The following is a 21,501-nucleotide window of genomic DNA, read 5'->3' on the forward strand; positions in this document are numbered from 1 at the left end:
CAGGAAAATGAGATTTTTCGGTTTGGCGGAAAAACGCCTTTTTGCTGTTTTGACGGGAAACACGTTTTTGCGAGAAAACGAGATTTTCAATTTTGGCGGAAAAACGAAATTTTTTGGTTTTGGTTGAAAAAATGTTTTTGCGCTTTTGTCAATTTTTATGTGGGACAAAATGATATTATGTTTAGTTTTATAATTTGTAAATTACATTAGGGGCATAATAGACATTATACCATTTTGAATGAACATCTCCATTCAAATGATCCAAATTGGTTCATTTGAATGGACTTTAAAATTAAGTCTAGATTTCCAAAAGCCATCCGAATGATTCATCTGAATGAGTTGCATTTTTAGTGTCTAAACAAACAAAACTCTCATCTTCATCCAAGTGATTTATTCAGATGGAGAAACAAACATGCCCTTAGTATCTATCTATTTACTTCTATTTTCTGATTTAGTCTCAGTTACAATCATCATCTTCAGTTTTGTTTTTAATAATCGTTTTGTTTTCTTACTGAGATTCTAGCAATAGAGTGATCGTTAATTTTCCCTTTTATTCACAATTGTATAAGTTTGAAATCGTACTCTGTATATGATGGGATGATCTTGCTTGTAAAAAGTAATATAATTAGTATAAATGGAATAGATAGTGATAAAAAAAAGTAAGTAATTGATGTTTTGTTTGTTATGAAGCGAACAATAATCAAAGGGAGTAACTGTTACTCCCTCTGTCTCACTTTATGTGATGTTTTAGGTTATTTCACATAGATTAAGAAAACACATATTTTTGTGTAGTTTATCTTGGTAACATAAAAATACATTAAATAAAATTAGTTTAACCAATAATAAAAAAGTACAGTATTTTGTAATTGGTCATAAAATTCAAATCATATTAAATTATACCTAAATCAGTGAGAATGTCACTTAAAATGAGATAAAATAAAAATTCTAAAACATCACTTAAAGTGAAACGGAAGGAGTATAAAATAAGTAGGTCTAGTGGTCTTCTACGTAATATACCAAGTAAGAGTAGTGGCAAAAAATATTAATAATCCTGAATTAGTAAATATTGTTCGATTAATTTTTATTTTTGTAATAATTCGGAAGAAATTGGTATAATTTGGTTAGATTAAATTGAATATAAAACTAATCGATCATCAAACCAATAACCGAGTTAGTTTTAATTCTATAAACTTGCTAATCAGTTCACAACCGATAACAAACCTAAAACGTAAACTAAAATTTTGGGTTCCTTTCAGCAGGTTTAATGGGTTGGTTCATAACCGTAGGATTAGTAGCCACATTTACATTGTGCAACTGTTTCTAGTAAAAAAAAAAGGCTGCGGACAGAAATGGCAAAAACGAGAAGATTAAACTTAAGTCTGCAAGGCAAAATCAAGGAAGTGAAAATTAAGAATCAGTAGGATGAACAGATAAGTAACATTATTGCAAACTGCAACCATAAATTTGGAGAGTTTAGTATGAAAATTAAGATGGCATAAATGGAGGATGATAAATGTAACAAGACACACTATTCATCAAGAAATCCAGATTCAGAGGCAAAGGACTCTAACTCTTTAGCTTTTTCATCAGTGAAACCAAGAGTTGCCAGTATCTTGTGACCAGGAGATTCAACTTCATACCAGATTCCCAGCAATATATGGGCTGGCATTATTTCTCCAATACCACCTGTAACAATAGAGGCAATGAAACAACAATGTTACTTAACACTGTCTTATAACCAAAAAACATGTGTGTTGCCGGCAAGATTAGAGTAGCTAAGAGATTAACAGACATTCACTAAGGTTTTGAGTTAGAAGAAAACCTGCTTTGAGATTCTGACTGACAGCAGAGTCAAGAGCTCTTTGTGCGTCTTGGGTTAAAGGAGGATGTTCAGGGCTGAAGGAATACAAATCAGCTTTACCTAGTAACTTGACTGTTTCTTCACGGACTTTGTAAAGCGTTATCTTATGCGCCCTCAAGAACTTGGAAGTAAAACTAGTCCCTGCTCATCATCACATTCAACACCTAGTTTTTTTAACTCCAATACCACCAATCAAGATGACAACTTTGATATCAATCAAGAAAACAAGTAAGTAAAAGTACCTTCAACCAAGATACCCATGAGAAGTGATTCAGTACCAGTGTTGGGATACTTGAGCTTCCTAGCTTCCAGCTCCCCCATTGCAAATGATTTGATTCCTCTCCATGACCATCTACATCATGATTACATTATCGGATTATCCTCAACTTTCTTAAAGAAACCCTAAATCAACCTTAACAACACTTACTTGGGCTTCTTCGCATCAGAAACCGCAGATTCTGGATTCCTGGAATCAAAATCAAGCACTAATAAGTTAGAAGACGAGAGAGAGAGCTATAATTGATGAACGAAATCGAAGAAACCTACGCGGTGGGTAAGCTGGAAACGACGGCGATTGGGATCTTTCTGCGTGAGGAGACGGAGGCGGGAGAATCGAGAGAGAGAGAAGAATCACCGCGCATCCATGGATTCGTCAGGTTCAGGGATTTTACTGGATTTCTTGTGGAGAAGAAGTGTGATGGAGAAGATAGTTTCTGGTTGTAGAAAGAATCGATCTTTAGGTTCGCCAGAGTAAAAGATTGAGCAGCCATTTTTGTCGCGGAGAAAGGACTGAGAAAGTGGTGTTTTGGATAACGGAAGATTCTTGGAGGATGAAGAAGACCCTAAACGGCGCCGTTTTGTATTTTCCTGATTATATAATTTGATTTTCATAACGTTTAAAAGCCCGAAAAGAAAAATATAATGTTTCTTGTGAAGATTTAAACAAACCCTGAAACGGCCCATTTACTAGAGCATGATCCTTTGGCACATTTAAGAAAAAAAAAAGTCAATCCTTCTTTGAACAACTTTGCAGCAAAGGCATGTGAAAAGTTTATGTCGCAAAAAGTAAAGTTCACATGTCGATATAAAAGTCTTTATATAAGACGAAAATAAATGCATGTATTTCAGATACTGATGTTTTTCATGTGTTTTTCCCCCCTGTTCTTTAGATTCATTTACTAGCTGATAAGTCAACGACTACGGAGACAAAGCATGAGAGAAGTTCATCTTCTCTCTCTCTCTCTCTTTCTATTTCGCTTGATTTTACTAGATAGTGTTGTTCAAACATGATCAGTTAAGTGAATTGAAAACAAAGAACATAATCTAGTAAAATCAAGCGAAATATATCCCACGCAATTATGTACAAAAACTTTGTAGCAATACATGTGAAAACAATTATGTAGAAAAAATAAAAATTCAAAATGTGGATATATATATATATATATAAAAGTCTTTATATAAGACGACGGTAGTGAATGCTGCATTTCAAATACTAATGTTTCATGCTTTTAAGTCAATGTCTAGGGAGATCGAGCATGAGACGATTTCGTTGTCTCTTTACTCTTTATCTTGGTCGTATGATATTTACCGGGCATGGATCGATATTTAGATTTTTAAAGATATCCGTGATTTTTTCAATTATTACATATATGATATATCTAGTTTTCCGATATATTTTGCTTCAAACAAATATAAATATCCGGAAAATAAATATATATTTTCAAAAATTTACGAATATTTATTGATATTTCGCCCTTTGATTAATATAAATAATCATAAAAATTTTGATACAAATTTGTTTTGGAAAATATTTTTTATATCATATATGAAATAAAAATCAAAATAATATTTTGTAAATTTCTTAAACTTAGTTAACAATTATAATAACACAAAAATTAAGAAAAAAGTTACAATTGTCATAATTTTTTTCCCTTTTCTTATGTAATACTTCTATCTAAGTAATAATGTAAATGGAATTTTTCAAATTATATGTTAGAATAATAATTATATAATTTCAAACATTTAAAACTTTAAATATATTAAAATATACATGTATTTATATATTGCCGGATCGAAGCGGATATCCACTTACAAATTTTTTAATATTTGTGATTTGATTTGATTTTAATAGATATTGGTTTTTAGTATTTATTTTGTCTCGAAAGTTTACGGATATCCGAAATTGTCGGATCGAATCAAAAAGAATAACGAATCGAATCAATTTAACGGATAAAATACCTAGCTTAGTCTACTAGATAGTGTGATTATTATTATTATTTTTTTGCTAACTACTAGATAGTGTGTTTTTCCATGCATTTTCTGTTAGTAAAAATAGAAAGAAAAACAAAGAAAAGTCGTAACTCAGATGTTTTTTTTTTTTAAACTCAGATGTTTACATTAAAATCTTTGATATTTTCAAAAACAAATTTGGTAAAAGATATTTTCAAAATTGAGCAACATGAAAAGAACTTCATTTGCCGGTCGATCGTTGTGTAATCAGTTAATCATTTGACTTTCGATATTTACCTTATTACAATAAATGATATATTGTTTTAAGCAAAAATAAAATAAAATAAATGATATATTGTTTGTACTAATAAAAAAGAATGATATATTGTCTATAATGGACACATAGATACGATCGCAATAAACAAATTCTATGACATACGAAATCTTTTTTTATATATATAAAATCTTGATCAGTTAAGAGAGTGACTTCAAAAAAAAAGTATTTCTTTGACAAATGTTGTTGTCTTCAACATTATTTTATTATAAATTATTAAACTATTACGAGAAGGTTTACAACTAACAGAGTTATACTCACTCTATTAAAAAGGAAATTATGTTTTATAATTTAACAAATATTAGAATGTATATTTCTTTTGATTGTAGTGGATTATTTTACGAAATTATCTTATTTCTTATAAAAAAAATTACAAAACTATTTCTTATAATTTGAAACTAATAAAAATTAATATCTACAAGTTTTTTAATTTGCAATTTTTCATCATCACCTTACAAAACATATTGAAAATATATATTTTTGAAACATTTTCTTCAAAACTTGTGTCTTTGAAAAGATGATATCTTTCTAAAATGGAATGAATATATTTTACGGGAATTAATATAACTAAAACCTACACCAAAAGAGTTTCCATCACAAGTGTCGATGGTTAAGAATTAATCATTCCAATAATCTAGTGAAGAATATAATGATCTATTAAGCCAAGTACGACTTTGTATAGTCACTTTGTATAGTATCTCAAAGATTTCGCGTACCGAATCACTTTCCAAGAAAATAATAAACTCTTCTCTTTCGTTCTCTCTCTCTCTCTCTCTCTCTCTCTCTCTCTCTCTCTCTCTCTCTCTCTCTCTCTCGTGCAGACAGCTTCAAGCCTTCAACAATATGAAGAGGTCCAAAGGACAAAACCCGGTTACATCTCCAATGGATCGCACCCACCAATCAGAGTCCACGACCCGACCCGAAAACACCGTCGTCCTCTCCATCGACTGTCTCAAAGGAAGCTCAAAAAGCGAGGAATGGAGCGGCGATATGCTTCAAACCGGAGACATAGTGGAAGAGATCCGGATCGGTTCAGGACCCGGTTCGGCTATTTTCAAAGCTCCGTTTAAAGGAGGTAAAGCTTGGCTCCAGAAGGTTCTTCACAATTCATACAGGAACAAAGAAACTTCAATTGTTGTCAGAGTCAGACGTGGCTCCGAAGATCTCTCTGATCTTTCTGCTTGTATTGTTCCTAACGAATCCGCGGGTAAGAGACAGTACATGCTAAGATCCATTGATGACCCGAACTATACAGTCGGGTTCTCGGATCGTACTGAGTCGGTTTGCCTCGGTATTCAAGGTGAGTTAACTCGGTCGTTTAATTATCTTTTTGGTTCTTGTGTTGACTTTTCTGGCATACTTGCCTTGGCATCGTACGTAATCGTACACTCTCGTGCTTCTCAGTTGGTGAAAATTCAATTAATGCAGTTATTGTTAATACTTTTGTTTTGTTTTATTAAAAGTGTACCAGTTAATTTTTTTTCTAACAGGTTTTAAAAGTGTACCAATTTGTTGTTGAACAAGAAATACGAATATAATTCTGAATTTTATAGTAATGATATTTCTTGCAAAACATATACAAGGTTTGTGAGTTAAAAAAAACGAAATATAGGATGTTTTTACATTTAAGAAAAAATATTTATACATGTTAAGAGTTATCATTTGATCATTAACCGTACACTAAGAATGTTTTTTGTTCTTGGTCCTACAAAATAAAAATAAACTAAAAAGCTTCCACTCAACTAAAAGATGCTACTTCGACGGCTGGGTAATGTTATATCTATACCAGCGATGAGTTGATGTAGTGGCTAAAATTCTGGATTATTCAGTTGATGATTTTAACAAATAACTACTTAAATGTGATAAATATTGTGATTTAATTTTTATTAGAATGATATAAAAAATGCTAAATTAGTTGTCACTAAATAAAAACTAATAAAACCGTTGTTGCTTAAAACCTCTTCAATGGTTGCTTCTATTTTTCAATTTAAAAATAGAAGATTGTTTTGCTTCAGTGGTTACCTTTACTTTTAAGTCTCAAAAATATCTCAGAAATATTATATTTATTTAAATATAAATTTCACTTTTTTTTTATTTTTTAATATCTTACACCAGAAACAAAATAGCAGGAATGAAAATGAATAGAGGAATGAAAATGAATAAATGTTCCTTCTCAAATTCAATAAAAAATAGTTTTGTTCTTTATTTCTCTACAAAAAAAGAAAAAAGAGCAAAAAAGAAAGAAAAAAATATTTCTTGTGAATTGTGACATTTTTAAAAGGAATTAAATATTTTCTTTTGTTCCTTCGTCACCAGTTGGAGCCATTCTTAATCATAATTTTCAAGAATGAAAAATTCTATAACCTCGCTTATTGCGAGTACAAAATAAGAAATGTTGTTAAAATGATTTGCAGCTTCAAGAGGGTCAAGAATGGTAGAAGCATTGGGGAGAGCCAAGCTTCAAGATGGCTATGTTTCATATCCATGGGAAAGGCGGATGCAAGAAGCTTTACCAATCTCTGGATCCAGCAACTTTCTCTCCATTCTTTTTCTTCCTAAAGCTTCTGGTAAGAAACATTAATTAAATTTTCAGTCGCACATTCATTCGATGAAACTGTTTATTAATGTATCATAGTGTGAATGTTAATATCCTTTTTAAAATAGTTAATGGAAGGGCGGGTTCTCGGTATAACGACTTGGAAGACACACTTGCTCGTGCAAATGCTTGGCTAAGTTGTTCACAAGCTAATGGCGTACCAATCGTCTTTATGAATATCCAGACTGAATCTCTGCTCACTAAGGTCAGATTTTGATAGTTTGTGTAATATTTTTATTTGTGCATAGAGAATTTGAATATGGCAATTTTTATATTTCTTTTTTTTTACATAGTAAAGATATCGGGAGAAACCGCCTCGGCAACGGTTAATACGACTTCGCTTTCTGACCTGTCGAATCTCGCAAGCGCGAGTCTCTATGGGTTTGAGGATTATCATGGAGTTGATATTGGTCTGATGAGAGCGGTTCGGCTTTGGTATGCTCCTCTTGGTGTTGAGTTGCCACTTGAAATCAAACTCAGAGATGATGACACCAAACTTGGCTTCTCCATTAGCCGCACTGAAGAGGTAAAAATGTCTATTTTGAGTTTTGTATAATATATCAGCATCTCTTCCAAACCACAACACCTTAAACATTAAATTTGAATATTTCTTCCACAGGGATTCATTTATGTCTCCTCAGTAACGGACCACGAAGATGAGAATGCACCAGCTGCAAGATCGGGCCTGAGCTCATTATACAGAGATGCAGCCAAGGCCTCGCGTCGTCTGGTGGTTTCACGTGTCGGTAGCCAGAAGGTATTGCCATGGATGGCTTCCTCGACAGGAGCCATTCGCTGCTACGACACTGTTTCGCTCAGCCAGAAACTGTCGCTTCACCGTCACGCAAACGTTTCCATCATCCTCCACGTTATCCTCTGGGATACCTCTGCCACCGCGGCTTTCTCCTCACCGACCAGGAGCAGCAGCGTTGGTACCCACATTTTGTTTAGTAACCAATCACTAGACTCTAGCGAGTTTTCGTGGCATCGATTGGCTTTGCCACCACGACAGGTCGGTGACAGACAAGTGATGCCATTGCTGGATGACGAGGATGATGCGTTCAGGTTGGAACGCGAGAATGTGGGTAGTGCTTCGTTTAAGTTCCAAGAGATCCTTTTTACTAACGAGTCCTTGTGAGTTGTGAATGTGATGAGATCTCACATTTTGTGTGTGATATTTTCGGGGATATGTATGTTGATAAGCTTGAATAACTTAATGACCAAGTTATCGATATGTATGTTGATAAGTTTAGGACTTTATTTACCTATATATTGATATGTCGATGGACTGACATATGGTGTGGTTTTTGTGTTTAAAAGCTTTCATTGTGTTGTGGTTAAAAGTTTTTGATATTGAATAAGAGAATGACTTCTTATTATCATCTTCTTGCAAAACAATATTTGATATCAGAGCCTTACAAAGAATTTCTAAAGACCTACATATGACCATGGGTGATGACGTTAAGGATGCAATTGTTCTGCACAAAGAGAACGGAACAAAATCCATCAAGTACCCGATGCTAACAAGTTCAAACTATGCTGTCTGGTCAATGAGGATAACTATAACACTCAAGATCAACGAAGTTTGGGAGGCAGTAGATCCGGGAACCACTGATGATAAGAAAAATAATCTAGCAATTGCACTTCTATGGCAATCAATACCGGAAGCATTGATTATACAGATCGGCAACTCTAAAACGGCAAAAGCATTATGGGAAGCAATAAAAGCAAGGCATGTTGGGGCTGAAAGAGTAGTAGAAGCTAGGTTACAAACCCTAAGTTCAGAATTTGATAAGCTCAAGATGAAAGAAGATGAAACAATTGATAGCTTTGCTGGCAAGTTATCCGAGATCTCTTCCAAATCTGCTTCTTTAGGAGAGACGATAGAAGAATCAAAGCTTGTTAAGAAATTTCTCAAGTGTTTGCCAAGAAAAAAATACATTCACATGGTTGCTTCTCTTGAACAAATACTTGATCTTAAAACAACAGGTTTTGAGGATATAGTCGGGAGATTAAAGGCGTTTGAGGAAAGAGTAGCCGACGAAGACGATGAAACTCATGATGATACAGGAAAGCTAATGTACGCCAGTGGTGACTCAAGTAACGAAGCTTATGGATACAATAGTCGTGGTCGTGGACGTGGTGGAAGACTCAACAGAGAAAGAGGTCGCGGTCGCTATAGTTCTTATCAGCAACAAAGAGATGCATACAGACAGTGACGTGGAGGTGATGCATCTCATATTACTTGTTTTAGGTGCGACAAACTTGGGCATTATGCCACGGATTGTCCGGATAAGCAGCTAAAGCTTCAGGAGACAGTTGAAAAAAAGGATGAAGAAACTCAGGCAGCTGATACACTAATGATGAATGAAGTGGTCTATTTAAATGAGAAGAAGGTGAATCCCAAAACATTCGAAACAGAGTCGGATACTAGTGACGTGTGGTATTTAGACAATGGTGCTAGTAACCACATGAGTGGAAACCGTTTGTTCTTCTTTGAACTTGATGAAACAGTATCTGGAAAGGTTCGTTTTGGTGATGATTCAAAGATAGATATAATGGGAAAAGGTTCGGTACGTTTCATAGTCAATAGTGGCGAAAAGAAAATCTTGAGGAATGTATATTACGTTCCAGCACTAAGAAGCAATATTGTTTCTTTGGGACAAGCCACATAAGGAGGCTGCGAAGTACGCATGAAAGATAAGGAACTAAGCCTCATTGACAAGCATGGAAAACTTATGGTCAAGACAACAAGGGCAAACAATCGACTATACAAGGTCACACTGCAAGTAGATCAACTCCATTGTCTTCACATGAAGAGTTGCAGTGATCCTGCAATTTGGCACTCCCGTCTCGGCCATATCAACAAAGAAACGTTAAGAATGATGATAAATAAGGAACTTATTGTTGGTGTTCCTAGCATTAATAAAGATACGGACACCTGTGTCTCTTGCTTGAGAGGGAAGCAAACAAGGAAGCCCTTCCCACAAGAAACTGCGTATCGAGCATCAAAGCCTTTGGAACTTGTACACGCAGACTTAGGCGGACCCATTACTCCGTCGACGCCTGCAGGAAAACGTTACGTTTTTGTTCTTATCGATGATCACACAAGATATATGTGGACCATTCTTTTACATACGAAGAGCGAGGCACTTGAGAAGTTCAAGAAATTCAAGATACTAGTCGAACAAGAGACACATACTAAACTGAGGACATTGCGAACAGACAGAGGAGGAGAATTCACTAGCCATGAGTTCACTGTCTACTGCGATAAACATGGTATTGCACGTCACTTAACTGCTCCGTATTCTCCTCAACAGAACGGAGTTGTGGAGAGACGTAATCGGACAATACTAGAGATGACAAGATCAATCCTTAAAGGCATGAACATGCCTAATGAGTTATGGGGCGAAGCTGTTCGCCACGCCACTTATTTGATCAACAGAATGGCAACAAGGTCTCTCGACGGAGTAACTCCTTATGAGGCACTAAGGAAGCGGAAGCCTAATCTCTCATACTTAAAAGTGTTTGGGTGTGTGTGTCACGCACGAACTGAGACAGCTGGGAGAAAAAAGCTTGATGACAGGTCTAGAACTATGGTTCACTTAGGAACAGAGCCGGGATCAAAGTCATATCGTTTATATGATCCTCTTAGCAAGCGTATCATCGTAAGCCGCGATGTTATATTCGAAGAAGGGAAGGAATGGTGTTGGACTAAGCAAACTGGTGTGGATAAGAATGCAGAATTTGAGGTTAATATACGAATGCTTGGTAATGATAGTGAAAATACCGAAGCAGATGAAGATGACAGTTCAGAACTTGATGAAGATGAAGCAGAGGATAATGACAACGATTTTGAAGAAACAGAGCAGCTAAGACGTTCGAGCAGAGTCTCAAAGACACGTTCACACCTTAATGATTATATTCTTCTTGCCGAGTTAGAAGGAGAACAACTACTAATGATCATCAACGACGAACCATGGAGCTTTAAGGAAGCTAAGGAACTAGAAGTTTGGATCAATGCTTGCAAGGATGAGATTTTTTCTATAGAAAAAAAATAGTACATGGGATCTCATCGAGCTACCATCCGGTGTGAAACCTATTGGCTTAAAGTGGGTATTTAAAATCAAGCGTAACGCCGACGGAACTATTAGCAAGTATAAAGCTCGTTTGGTGGCTGAAGGGTATGTTCAACGTCATGGTGTAGATTATGACGAAGTGTTTGCTCCAGTAGCACGCATAGAAACCATACGACTGATCATTGGACTAGCAGGATCACATGGTTGGGAGATACATCATCTCGATGTTAAGACTGCGTTCCTCCACGGAGAATTAAAAGAAGAGGTATTTGTAACGCAGCCTGAAGGGTTCGTTGTTGCCGGGGAAGAACATAAGGTTTACAAGTTAAAAAGGCTCTCTACGGTCTACGACAAGCTCCTAAAGCTTGGAATATAAAGCTGAATCAGATTCTCCGAGGTTTAAAGTTTCATAGATGCTCTAAAGAACCGTCTCTATATAGAAAAGAAGAAAACAGAGAGCTCCTTATTGTCTGCGTTTATGTGGATGATTTATTGGTCACCGGATCATCCCTTAAAGCTATAAAGGAATTTAAGAAGGAGATGGCTATGAAGTTTGAGATGAGCGATCTCGGGAGATTAACCTATTACTTAGGCATAGAAGTCTTACAGCATGATCACGGGATTATACTAAAACAGGACATATATGCTCAGAAGATACTTGAAGAAACCTTAATGAGCTCCTGCAATTTAACGCATGTGCCGATGGAGATAAATGCCAAGTTCTCTAAAGCGTGTGACGAAGAGAAGATAGATGAGAAATAATACCGTCGTACTATTGGATGCCTTCGTTACTTGTTGCACACTCGGCCTGATCTGTCTTTTGCGGTTGGTGTTCTTAGTCGCTATATGCAGGATCCAAGGTCATCTCATGGGGCTGCTTTAAAGCAAGTTCTTAGGTATCTGCGTGGTACCTGCTCACTTGGATTATGCTATTCTCGTGGGAAAGGAACGAAGTTGATAGGTTATAGCGATGCGTCTCATAATGTTGATGAGGACGATGGAAAAAGCACCACAGGACATATTTTTTATCTCGGTGACAGTCCAATTACATGGTGCTCGACCAAACAGGAGATTGTGGCTCTCTCGTCATGTGAAGCCGAGTTCATGGCCGCAACGGAAGCAGCAAAACAGGCAGTATGGTTGCAGGAACTGTTAAGTGAAGCCGTGGGAGAAGAGAGCAAGCGTGTGCTTATCAAAGTTGATAATAAATCTGCAATAGCCCTCACGAAAAATCCGGTGTTCCATGGAAGAAGCAAACACATTCATCGGAGGTTTCATTTTATAAGGGAATGTGTCGAAAATGAGATAATCGAAGTTGAGCATGTCGCAGGTGTTGAGCAAAGAGCTGATATTCTGACCAAGTCACTTGGGAAGTTAAAGTTCAAAGCGATGAGGAAGCTTATTGGAGTTGAAGATGTGAGTGAAGAGAAGATCAAGCTTAAGGGGGAGAATGTTGATAAGCTTGAATAACTTAATGACCAAGTTATCGATTTATAAAGTCCTTTTGGATTAGGAAGTTATTTGCTTTCCTTTGTGTGTTTAGTTTAGGACTTTATTTACCTATATATTGATATGTCGATGAACTGACATATGGTGTGGTTTTTGTGTTTGAAAGCTTTCATTGTGTTGTGGTTAAAAGCTTTTGATATTGAATAAGAGAAGGACTTCTTATTATCATCTTCTTGCAAAACAATAATGTATCTATACGTGCATGTAAATAATTGGAAGAAAGGTTTGTTCCGGTGATACTAGTTTCTTTTCTTTGTAATGAAAGTTTTTTAAGTTCTTCCTGCAAGGCATTAAGCATAGAGCCGGTAGCTTAGCTGGTGAATTAGAGAAGTCCACTAGTTTGATCTAAAACTCATAGGATCACTTTATAAGACCAAAATAAAAATCTTTACTTATTTGTCTTTTGATCCGAATTCGTAGAAGAAATATTGAATATGGAACTTCACACAAATCAGAGGATAAATCATCTCATCACCAATAGCAGGTAAAACTCTCACAATAATCTCTCTCCTGCAGGCAAGTTGAACCATCTTCATCTGTCTATATCATCTTCATTTACACTAAAACCATATACATTAACAGTTTCTTCTGTTTCTTTCTAACTTTTATCATTTTTATTATCCTTGTGTGTTCAATGATAAATTTGTTTCTTTTTTTAACACTACTGATTTAATTGATGAGCAAAGAAGGATACATTGTTTGGGATACACACCCGGCGAGTAACAAGTACTCCCAGGACTAAAAGCCAGAATGAAATTACAATTTCATTTAGAGACAAGAGTCAGCAGAATCCAGAGATTCTCTGATACCAAAAGGAGAACAATTTACAAGCGACTAGAGAGTTTAGAAAGCAAGATCCACATCTGATGCAGCAGCATCTCTACTATTGGCGCCAACATGATAATTATTCAATTTATCATCCTTATCGTTTTCTATATTTACTGTTATGAGTTTTTCTCTAGTTATGATAAACTTTGTTTTCCTTTTCTAATTAGTATTTATCTTTCCTATTCCTAGCTGGTTTGTGGCTTTGGATTTACTATATAAACAGAGCTAAGGCTCTCATAATTTTGATAATAATAAAGAGCTTTGCTTTTATACCTTGTTAGATTTGATTCAATTCATCGAACAGGAAGTTGGTCTTAAGGAGTTATCGAAAGAAACCCTTAATGGATTCAAGAACAGGTTTCGAAGAACCCTAAATTCTTAGATCGACCGTTCACCCATTCGTACGCTGCGCTAACATCATAGCCACAAGACACCCTGGCAATAGAGACCATCGAAGAAGGCAGATTGAATAGAAGCGCCTAGAAAGCCAAACTTTATTTGGGAAGAACCGCAGACTGCACCTCAAACTATTGCTTCGGAAACAAACCAGGAGCCACGAGGAAGGAAGCGATTAAAACATCCCAGAGTACAGAAGTGACAACCATTTAACCTTCAAACACCCACGGCACAGAGCACAAAAGAGCCGAAGCTCCTCTTCCTTGAAAACAGGCCAGAGAAACCAAACCCGGACCACAATAGAACCTAAAAATAACAGAATCTATTCCGTTGCTAACGAAATCAAGGAAGAGCATAACCTTCAACTTCGACAGAATCATCACCAGAAGCAACCGTAGAACGCACAAGCAGATCGGAATTAAAAGGCCACCAGCTGAGAAGGGACAGAGCTCCAACGATCCGCCGACAAACCCTAGTGGCCGAAGCACAGAAGAAACGGAGAAACGAAACCTCACCGAGGGAAGAATGATCCACCACCTACAGACTTCAACCAAAATTTCAGATCTGAGATCTAGATCTAGATCCGCTTCCCAAAATCATCTAGTCACAACAATAGACAAAAGAACACAGACGAAAAGGAGAAAATAAAAGGAAAATGAAGACAAGAAGCCTTCCCTTACAGATCCTACACAGAGACATGCTATGGTCACCGGAGAGGAGAGGAAGCAGCGGCTCACTTTTTTCTCGGTGCTCACTCTTTCTTTTTATTTGACGCCTATGTGTGTGTGTGATTGTGAATGTTTGTTTTTAATCTATGATGGATCTTTGTGGAGATAGGTTGAAACGCTTCATGTTCGGTTGCCTTCTTTTGATGTTCTTGTTGGTGGATTGTATTGGAATCTGTAGTTTGTTTCGGAAATGAATTGATTTCCAGCTATGTAGTTGCTTTGAAGTTCTCTGATTACTCAAGTTTGTATAGATGTTAAGTTTTATCTTTCCCTTCTCATTTCCTATTTCACCTTATAGTAATCCATATCTTTGTGTTGAAATAAACATCTCCAAGGGCAGGATAGGCTAAAAGAGATGTTAAACATCCAGAATCAATAGCTGATAACCACATGTATCCGATGGATGTTCTGAAATATAATCATTCGTCTACAATAAACCATTAGAGATCATCTTCTTGGACCTGAAGCAATTTGAAAAATTGTCATGAGTTTTTGATTAAGCTTTATGTTTCATGCTCTCTGTGCTTGTCGCAGTCCATAGAAAGCAGTTTTCAGTTTGTAAACCTTATGTTCTTCGTCGGCAATGGTGAAACCTTCTTGCTGAGTAACAAACACGTCACACGGATGAGAGATACACCATTTTGACGTCAAGACGGCCTTCCTTCATGGAGAATTAAAGGAGGAGGTGTTTGTTACTCAGCCAGAAGGTTTCATCATTGCCGGCGAGGAACATAAGGTTTACAAACTGAAAAATGCTTTCTATGGATTGCGACAAACACCGAGAGCATGAAATATAAAGCTTAATCAAATACTCCGAGAAAAACATAGTCATGAGTTTGAAACTTCTTTATTTTTCTTTTGATAATAAGCCATTAGAGATCATCTTCTTGGACCTGAAACAATTGAAAAAAATTTAAAGAAAGATTTGATTGTAGAAAACAAAATAAAAATGGTGGAAGCAAAGAGAGACAGAGTTTGGAAAAGAAAAATTACGAGAAGAAAAGAAAAATTACAATAAAAGAAAAGAGAGAAGAAAAGCTGCTAGAATCTACAATAACAAAAGAGAAATAAATAATACTAAACAGAGTCTACTAACAAACCTGACACAAATTAGAGAATTATGCACGTAGAAAGCAATATGAAATAGAGGTAAAAAGTTGTTAAATTTGCCATGTGTATATATCAAATATGGACTTTCTCTAAGGACATACAAATATATTACCTCTTTATTTTTTTATTTAATACACAGACATAATTACCAATAAAAAGAAACAAATAATCAACCAATTAGTTTAGTTAGTCAAACCAAGGAAACAAACAAAATGTGTTTATTTACATGGGGAGAGGAGACATATCATGTCGCCGTTCTTTATTTCCAAAAGCACAAATCAATACCAACCAATAATAAGTTCTCTAGAAGGACAGAGAAACCTCTCCGAAACAAAAACAAGAGACTAAATGTCGATATCATCCAGTGAAATCTCCTCCTCTTCATTAATTTGTTTCATTTTCTGCACAACACATTGTTAGTCATTAATGAAACAGAGACGCAAAGAAAACTTTTGGGCATGCGAAAGAATTCATACAGTAAGGAAAGTCTGGGGATCAAGGAAGCTGGAGGAGCCTAGGATAACTTCTCTGTCAAGCTTCTCCGTAAGTTTGTGGCAAACCCTTAACTGTAACAACAACCCCAAAAATGTATCACTAATTAACCCGTTTGGTTAACCAATTGATGAATCCTCAGTTCAGTTCAAAAGTATTCACAGTACCTCAGATCTCGTTGCTCCTCCTACTATGAAGACGAAAATCCTCTGACCCTTTCTCTTGAATCCGCTGGATGCTCGTCCTAGAACTGAGTCACTGATACGCACATAGAGATTGTGAATAATGTTAATGTTGATTTCACCATATCATAAATAACATCTTAACAAGGACTTGAAATATCAATCGTTAGAAAGATGGAATTACCTGAAATATCCATCGTCAGAAAGATGGCGTCTTGCCCAAGTTGGTGTTCGTCTTGAATGAGGCAATACTGGACTCGCTGATGGAGATGGAGAGGCAGAATAAAAGGTTGGTTTTGGTTCATTCATACAAGGATAGTCTTGCTTTGGCAAATGACCTTTGTTAAGTTTCTCAACAAGTTCCTGAATAAAAGAGAAAGAAACCAAACATGTTACCGTATCTGTCTGAAAACACACTGCTGAAATTGAAAGAAAGATGAAACTTAGAACCTCTACGATTGGATAAAAACGAGACAGTTGCCATGTTTGAGTTTCACCAACCCGATCTTTCCGAGCAGCTCGCTTCTTCTGATTCACACGGATCAGAAGTTTCCAGTTATTAGATTTTCAGGTAAGATCTCAGTCTTAGACACTGTAATAAGAAACAAGAAACGAGGAAGAAAACGTACCTTAAGGACATCAAACTTGAGAGGGAAAGATCCTGTCGTGCTCCTTTTAGATTCTGTATGTACTGGTCCAAGTAATCTCAAATTGTTCACAGCTACCACATCATCCCCCGACAATTTTGCTAGCTGAGGATTTAATCAAGAAGTAGAAAAGTTCAAAAATCATAATCAATATCCTTAGGTTCAAGCCTTTTTGAGGGAGGAATACTGTTATATACCTCCATCATCTTTCGTCCCTTTTCACCTTCAAACTTCTTTGGGTAGATTGCGGCAAGAATCATCATTAACCGAAGCTTGCTTTCTTGATTTATAACCTGGAAATGTCAAATCATTTTCAGCACAATCATCTTCTGAAACTGAAACAAAAAATAAAAGCAGATCATCTTACATTGTTGGTGCTCAAGAATTTGATGACGTCTTTTCTTCCAGCATCCCCAAAAACAAGGTTCTGCTCTAGCTTCCCGAGTTCTCTCAAACCTTGCTCCATTATTGTTCTGTTAATTGTTCTAGCAATCTGCAGTGAGATTAACCATCTTTATTTTATCAAGTACAAGGGATCTACCTTGTCACATTAAGCTAATCAACTTGCAATATAAAAATGCTTAGTCAAACTTTCTTCCATGGTTTATGTTATAAGCTTAAAACTGACCTCTACATGAAGTGAGAGCTTGTCAATTTGCTCACTGTACTGAGGCAAAGCGTTAACCATCTTCTTCAAATCTTTTGATGAAATGTCACCAAAGTCTCTGGACACCAGAAGTCAATAAATTAATCAGAATAGTTCTAATGGATCACTTGAATTGATAAAAAAGGTCAAACCGGTAACTACTTTGAACTGTGTTTCATTTGCGCGGCTTTGTTCTTCGATATGAAGTTTGTCATCTTCTCATGCAATCTTTCACTTGCCTGAACAAAACAAAAAAGAAGAAGAAGAAAAGATTACTCCCAAACAAATCAACATAAATGAAATAACCCTTCCTGTGAAATATTGAAGTCTGAGCAAGAGTAGTACATCTGCAATATGAACATCACGAAGCTCCACCCAAATGGGATCTTCTTCATCTAAAAGAACCTCTTTATTTTCAGGATTACCACCACTATTACTCGGAACCTATACACTAAGAAATAAAAGGAAAATTACCATATGCTGTAGTGATGAGCTACAACCAACTGTTAGAATGTTTGAACGCAAAATCAAAATGTCACCTCGTATGTGTATTTATTTCCTTCCATCTTAAGCAAATCGTGGCACATTGCATCATAGGTCCACTCATGAATGAGAGGTGCGATCTAAGAAGCACAAAAAGGTTATTTATGTACTTAATAACAATAACAATTCAAGTTAAAACTGAAAGATAATTGTCTCAGTGAAGATCCAGACCTGGTCTATGGATCGATCCAGGATAAGTAGTTCACATGTTTCAGTCTGAGGAAAATCTTCGATTGTCTGTTTGTATCTTGCCAGACAATTCCATACACTAGCAGCAAGCTTTGTAGGAATCAACTCTCGGTAAGTAGTCATTGTTGTGGCATCAAGAGCTTTGGCTCCACGGTAGCGCACAAAGGGGTATTCCTGTAATACCAGAAGAGTTTGAAGATAAAGACTGTCTTAGTAAATTTCAGCTTAAATCAACAAACAAGGTCTTGTGATCTGTGCTTCGTACCTTTAGTGAAGCCAAAACTGTAGCAATACGTTTAGCTACCACGTTCAAGCAAGCATCTGCTCTCTGATGGTTTTCCTCGTCGCTGTAAAGATCTTCCAGAGCATTTTCGTTATTCGTAACGAACCCCTGCAAACACAAAACACAGGAGGAATTAATAAACAGATTTTAATGTACAAAAAATGGAAATGTAGTCAAAAACAGTTTTCCTATATAGACAAGTCAGTTCTAATCTGTCTTAGAGCTGTATGTAAGTTTTTGGGGTCAACAAAAGAAACCAATAAGTTGATAGTTCAAGAACGAAACTCATTGGCAGATATCACAACGAAACTCATTGGCAGATATCACAATTGTTAAACATTGAAGATACCTGGATGTCCATGCTAATGTACTCCAAGTTCATCTGCAAATCAGGAAAATAAAATTTACGTTAACAATTTTGTGAGATTACATGTAACAAGAAAATGTGAGTGGCATATAGAATCAACCTCTTTCAGTGCGCCAATACGTTTCATCGCTCTCACGTCCTTCCTAATGAGAGTAACTAAGCTTCTCGAAACAGGAGAACTAAAGAAAACGAAAGCCCTGAAACCATATCAAATAAAAACGATTATTAATTACGGACAAGTCAGTCCATAGGTATACAACTAAGAAGTTGTGAAACAGGAAGGAAGAGTTTCACATACTTCTTGTAAAGTGGTGATTTTCCAGTCATATCTGACAAAAACGCATTGACACTGAAAAACAAAGAAAAAGCTTCAGGAAATCTAATTTCATTCGCTAGAAACTGATATTCAACTGTCTCTCAGATGGAAGAAAAAATTACTTTGATTCGGTTGGTTGAATAAAGTAAATGGCTTCGAAGGAAGTCATAGGTTGCCTCTGTTTAGTTATGTTCTCAACCACTAGAAAACGAAACAAACAAACAAAAAAAACATTAAAAAAAACCCACAGAAAGCAATACCAAGAAGTTTAAAACAAGGTAATATACTTACAAGAAATGCCTTGCTGTGTGATCTCGGACATTCTGCAGGCAGATGAAAGTATCTTCACGGTGAACTTGTCCACAACAAGTACCTATATTACACGTTTACAGGGGTTCAGGTAATCAATTAAATGAGAAGAAACCCCATAGAACCTATGGATCTAAAAAAGGTAAAGTTAATTAAGCAATTTTGTGTAGAAATCACCTTCCAAGCTGATTTCGAGGTCCCATTTTTATCTGGCATAAGCATTTCATATAGTAATCCTGAAATCAAAAAGTGACAAATACATTACAAACCTGAAAAAAAAAAAATTGATCCAACTTTTGTAAAGTTAACATAACTAGACAACTTGTTCATGATTTAATTCGAAATCCATAAACCCCTAAGACGCACACGATTCCTCAAACGAAACCCTAGAACCCCCAAACACTAGAAGCGTAAGAGAAAGAGTAGGGGGGGGGGAAGAAGCTCACTCTCGCGGGTGATTTGCCTGAAACTCTTGTGATCTCCGCCATTTGAGTACGATCCAGAATCGGAGAAAGACATGGCGTATGTGAAAATTAAGGTCGAGCCGAAAGTCAAATCGAATCGGGAGAAGAGATTCGGAGAAGATAATTTTGAAGATCTCTAGATCGAAGAAAAAAGGGGGGGGAGAATCTTAGGATTTACTTGGTGATGAAGAGAAACGTAAAAAAGAAAGAAAGTTGGCGCTTCTTCTAGATTTTCCGCGTCGGCTTCGAGAGAGCGAGGCCACGATTTTTCAAACTTTGAACCAGTTTTCTCACAGACGTGTGTGAGTCAAACTTAGGGGACACAAGAATTGTTATTTTATTAAGACAAGTTTTATTATTTGTAAGACTAACCCTCAATAATCAGTCATTTCTAATTAAGCCACCATCTAAAGAAATTGTATAACATCATCCCACTAGGTTTCAGTACTTATGCCTTATTATTTGTTCTTTATTAGTAACTAGTGGTGACCTTTTGTTTGTGTATTTTCAAATAGAGGTCATGTTTTCGATATTGGTGTTGATGCATATTGTAATTTGTTATGAAGTTGTCGAATTGTCGTATTTTGAGCAGTGGTAGTGTTTTTGGTATCTGGTTGTGTATTGTGGTATGTTGTTATTATATATGAAATCATTTTTCTTGAAAATATTTTATCAGAAATTATTTTAATGATTCGTTGGTTTTCTTTTTTGTAAGGATTGTCGATTTTTGTTTGTAATTCATACATGTTTGCGAAGTTTGTGTGTTTTCACTACGGTGTTGATTTTATATTTTAATAACTGTAGTGGCTGTTGGCCGATGTTTTAAACTTATTCATGGAACTTGTGTTACTTATATTTTGCGTAAGTTTTAGGAAATTTTTATTCATGAAACTTGTGTTAAGGATAAACAATTTTGTGATAGAGATTGCATGTGTAGCAAGATAGCTCTATATTGGTCACTTCGTTCTATTGTTTGTGGATCGCAAACCTGGGTTATTGTTGCTCTAAGAGCGTCTCCTAACTCTCGATTTGAGCCCACCAGACAACTCCATGTTACGTTCATCAGTTTGTGATGGTTTCTTCTTAACCAGTTGCCAAGGAATAGCGGGTGTTCCTACGCATCAAACGCATCAAAAGTGGCTGATAATATTAAAATGGAGAGGAGTTGCAATATGTTAATTGTGAAAGAGGAGGTGTTGAGAATCTCTAATGTGCTTAAGTTGTTTCTTTGAAACGTCGGAGTAATAATAGATCGGTCGTTCTTACTAAACAAATATGTGTTATATATTCAGCTGTTTGTTTTGGTTTCACCTGATTGTAGGACCTTGTGAGATTATGAGTTAAACTGATTTGATTTTTTTTGTCAAGGAAACTGATTTGAATTAATTTTGAA

The 21,501-nt window shown here is 36.0% G+C and overlaps 3 protein-coding genes across 4 annotated transcripts; 1 reads left to right on the forward strand and 2 right to left on the reverse strand.

Annotated features, from left to right (window-relative positions):
• Window positions 1-1,383: 1,383 nt before the first annotated feature.
• LOC108832051 (ATP-dependent Clp protease ATP-binding subunit CLPT2, chloroplastic) lies at window positions 1,384-2,824 on the reverse strand. Its single transcript, XM_056994878.1, has 6 exons — window positions 2,810-2,824; window positions 2,408-2,703; window positions 2,289-2,327; window positions 2,104-2,213; window positions 1,823-2,002; window positions 1,384-1,686 (listed from the first exon to the last, which is right to left on the reverse strand). The coding sequence occupies exons 1-6, from the start codon at window positions 2,822-2,824 to the stop codon at window positions 1,529-1,531; spliced, it is 798 nt and encodes a 265-aa protein (XP_056850858.1). The 3' UTR covers window positions 1,384-1,528.
• Window positions 2,825-5,204: 2,380 nt separating this feature from the next.
• LOC108826937 (uncharacterized) lies at window positions 5,205-8,275 on the forward strand. Its single transcript, XM_018600284.2, has 5 exons — window positions 5,205-5,724; window positions 6,839-6,991; window positions 7,089-7,225; window positions 7,319-7,546; window positions 7,640-8,275. The coding sequence occupies exons 1-5, from the start codon at window positions 5,268-5,270 to the stop codon at window positions 8,156-8,158; spliced, it is 1,494 nt and encodes a 497-aa protein (XP_018455786.2). The 5' UTR covers window positions 5,205-5,267; the 3' UTR covers window positions 8,159-8,275.
• Window positions 8,276-15,815: 7,540 nt separating this feature from the next.
• LOC108823779 (protein transport Sec1b) lies at window positions 15,816-20,409 on the reverse strand. 2 transcript variants are annotated; one of them, XM_018597061.2, is made up of 21 exons: window positions 20,091-20,409; window positions 19,822-19,880; window positions 19,627-19,708; window positions 19,458-19,536; window positions 19,318-19,368; window positions 19,120-19,216; window positions 19,002-19,034; window positions 18,635-18,760; window positions 18,352-18,543; window positions 18,177-18,260; window positions 17,983-18,081; window positions 17,800-17,876; window positions 17,620-17,716; window positions 17,359-17,484; window positions 17,189-17,284; window positions 16,974-17,096; window positions 16,795-16,869; window positions 16,529-16,707; window positions 16,330-16,420; window positions 16,147-16,236; window positions 15,816-16,071 (listed from the first exon to the last, which is right to left on the reverse strand). In XM_018597061.2, the coding sequence occupies exons 1-21, from the start codon at window positions 20,161-20,163 to the stop codon at window positions 16,015-16,017; spliced, it is 1,986 nt and encodes a 661-aa protein (XP_018452563.2). In that variant the 5' UTR covers window positions 20,164-20,409; the 3' UTR covers window positions 15,816-16,014. The 2 variants fall into 2 exon arrangements, with proteins under 2 accessions (XP_018452563.2, XP_018452562.2); XM_018597060.2 differs by having other exon boundaries at window positions 16,795-16,872; window positions 20,091-20,408.
• Between the last annotated feature and the right edge of the window lie 1,092 nt (window positions 20,410-21,501).

This window comes from Raphanus sativus, chromosome 9 (genome assembly GCF_000801105.2).
Source record: "Raphanus sativus cultivar WK10039 chromosome 9, ASM80110v3, whole genome shotgun sequence".
In the NCBI taxonomy this organism is placed as follows: Eukaryota; Viridiplantae; Streptophyta; class Magnoliopsida; order Brassicales; family Brassicaceae; genus Raphanus; species Raphanus sativus.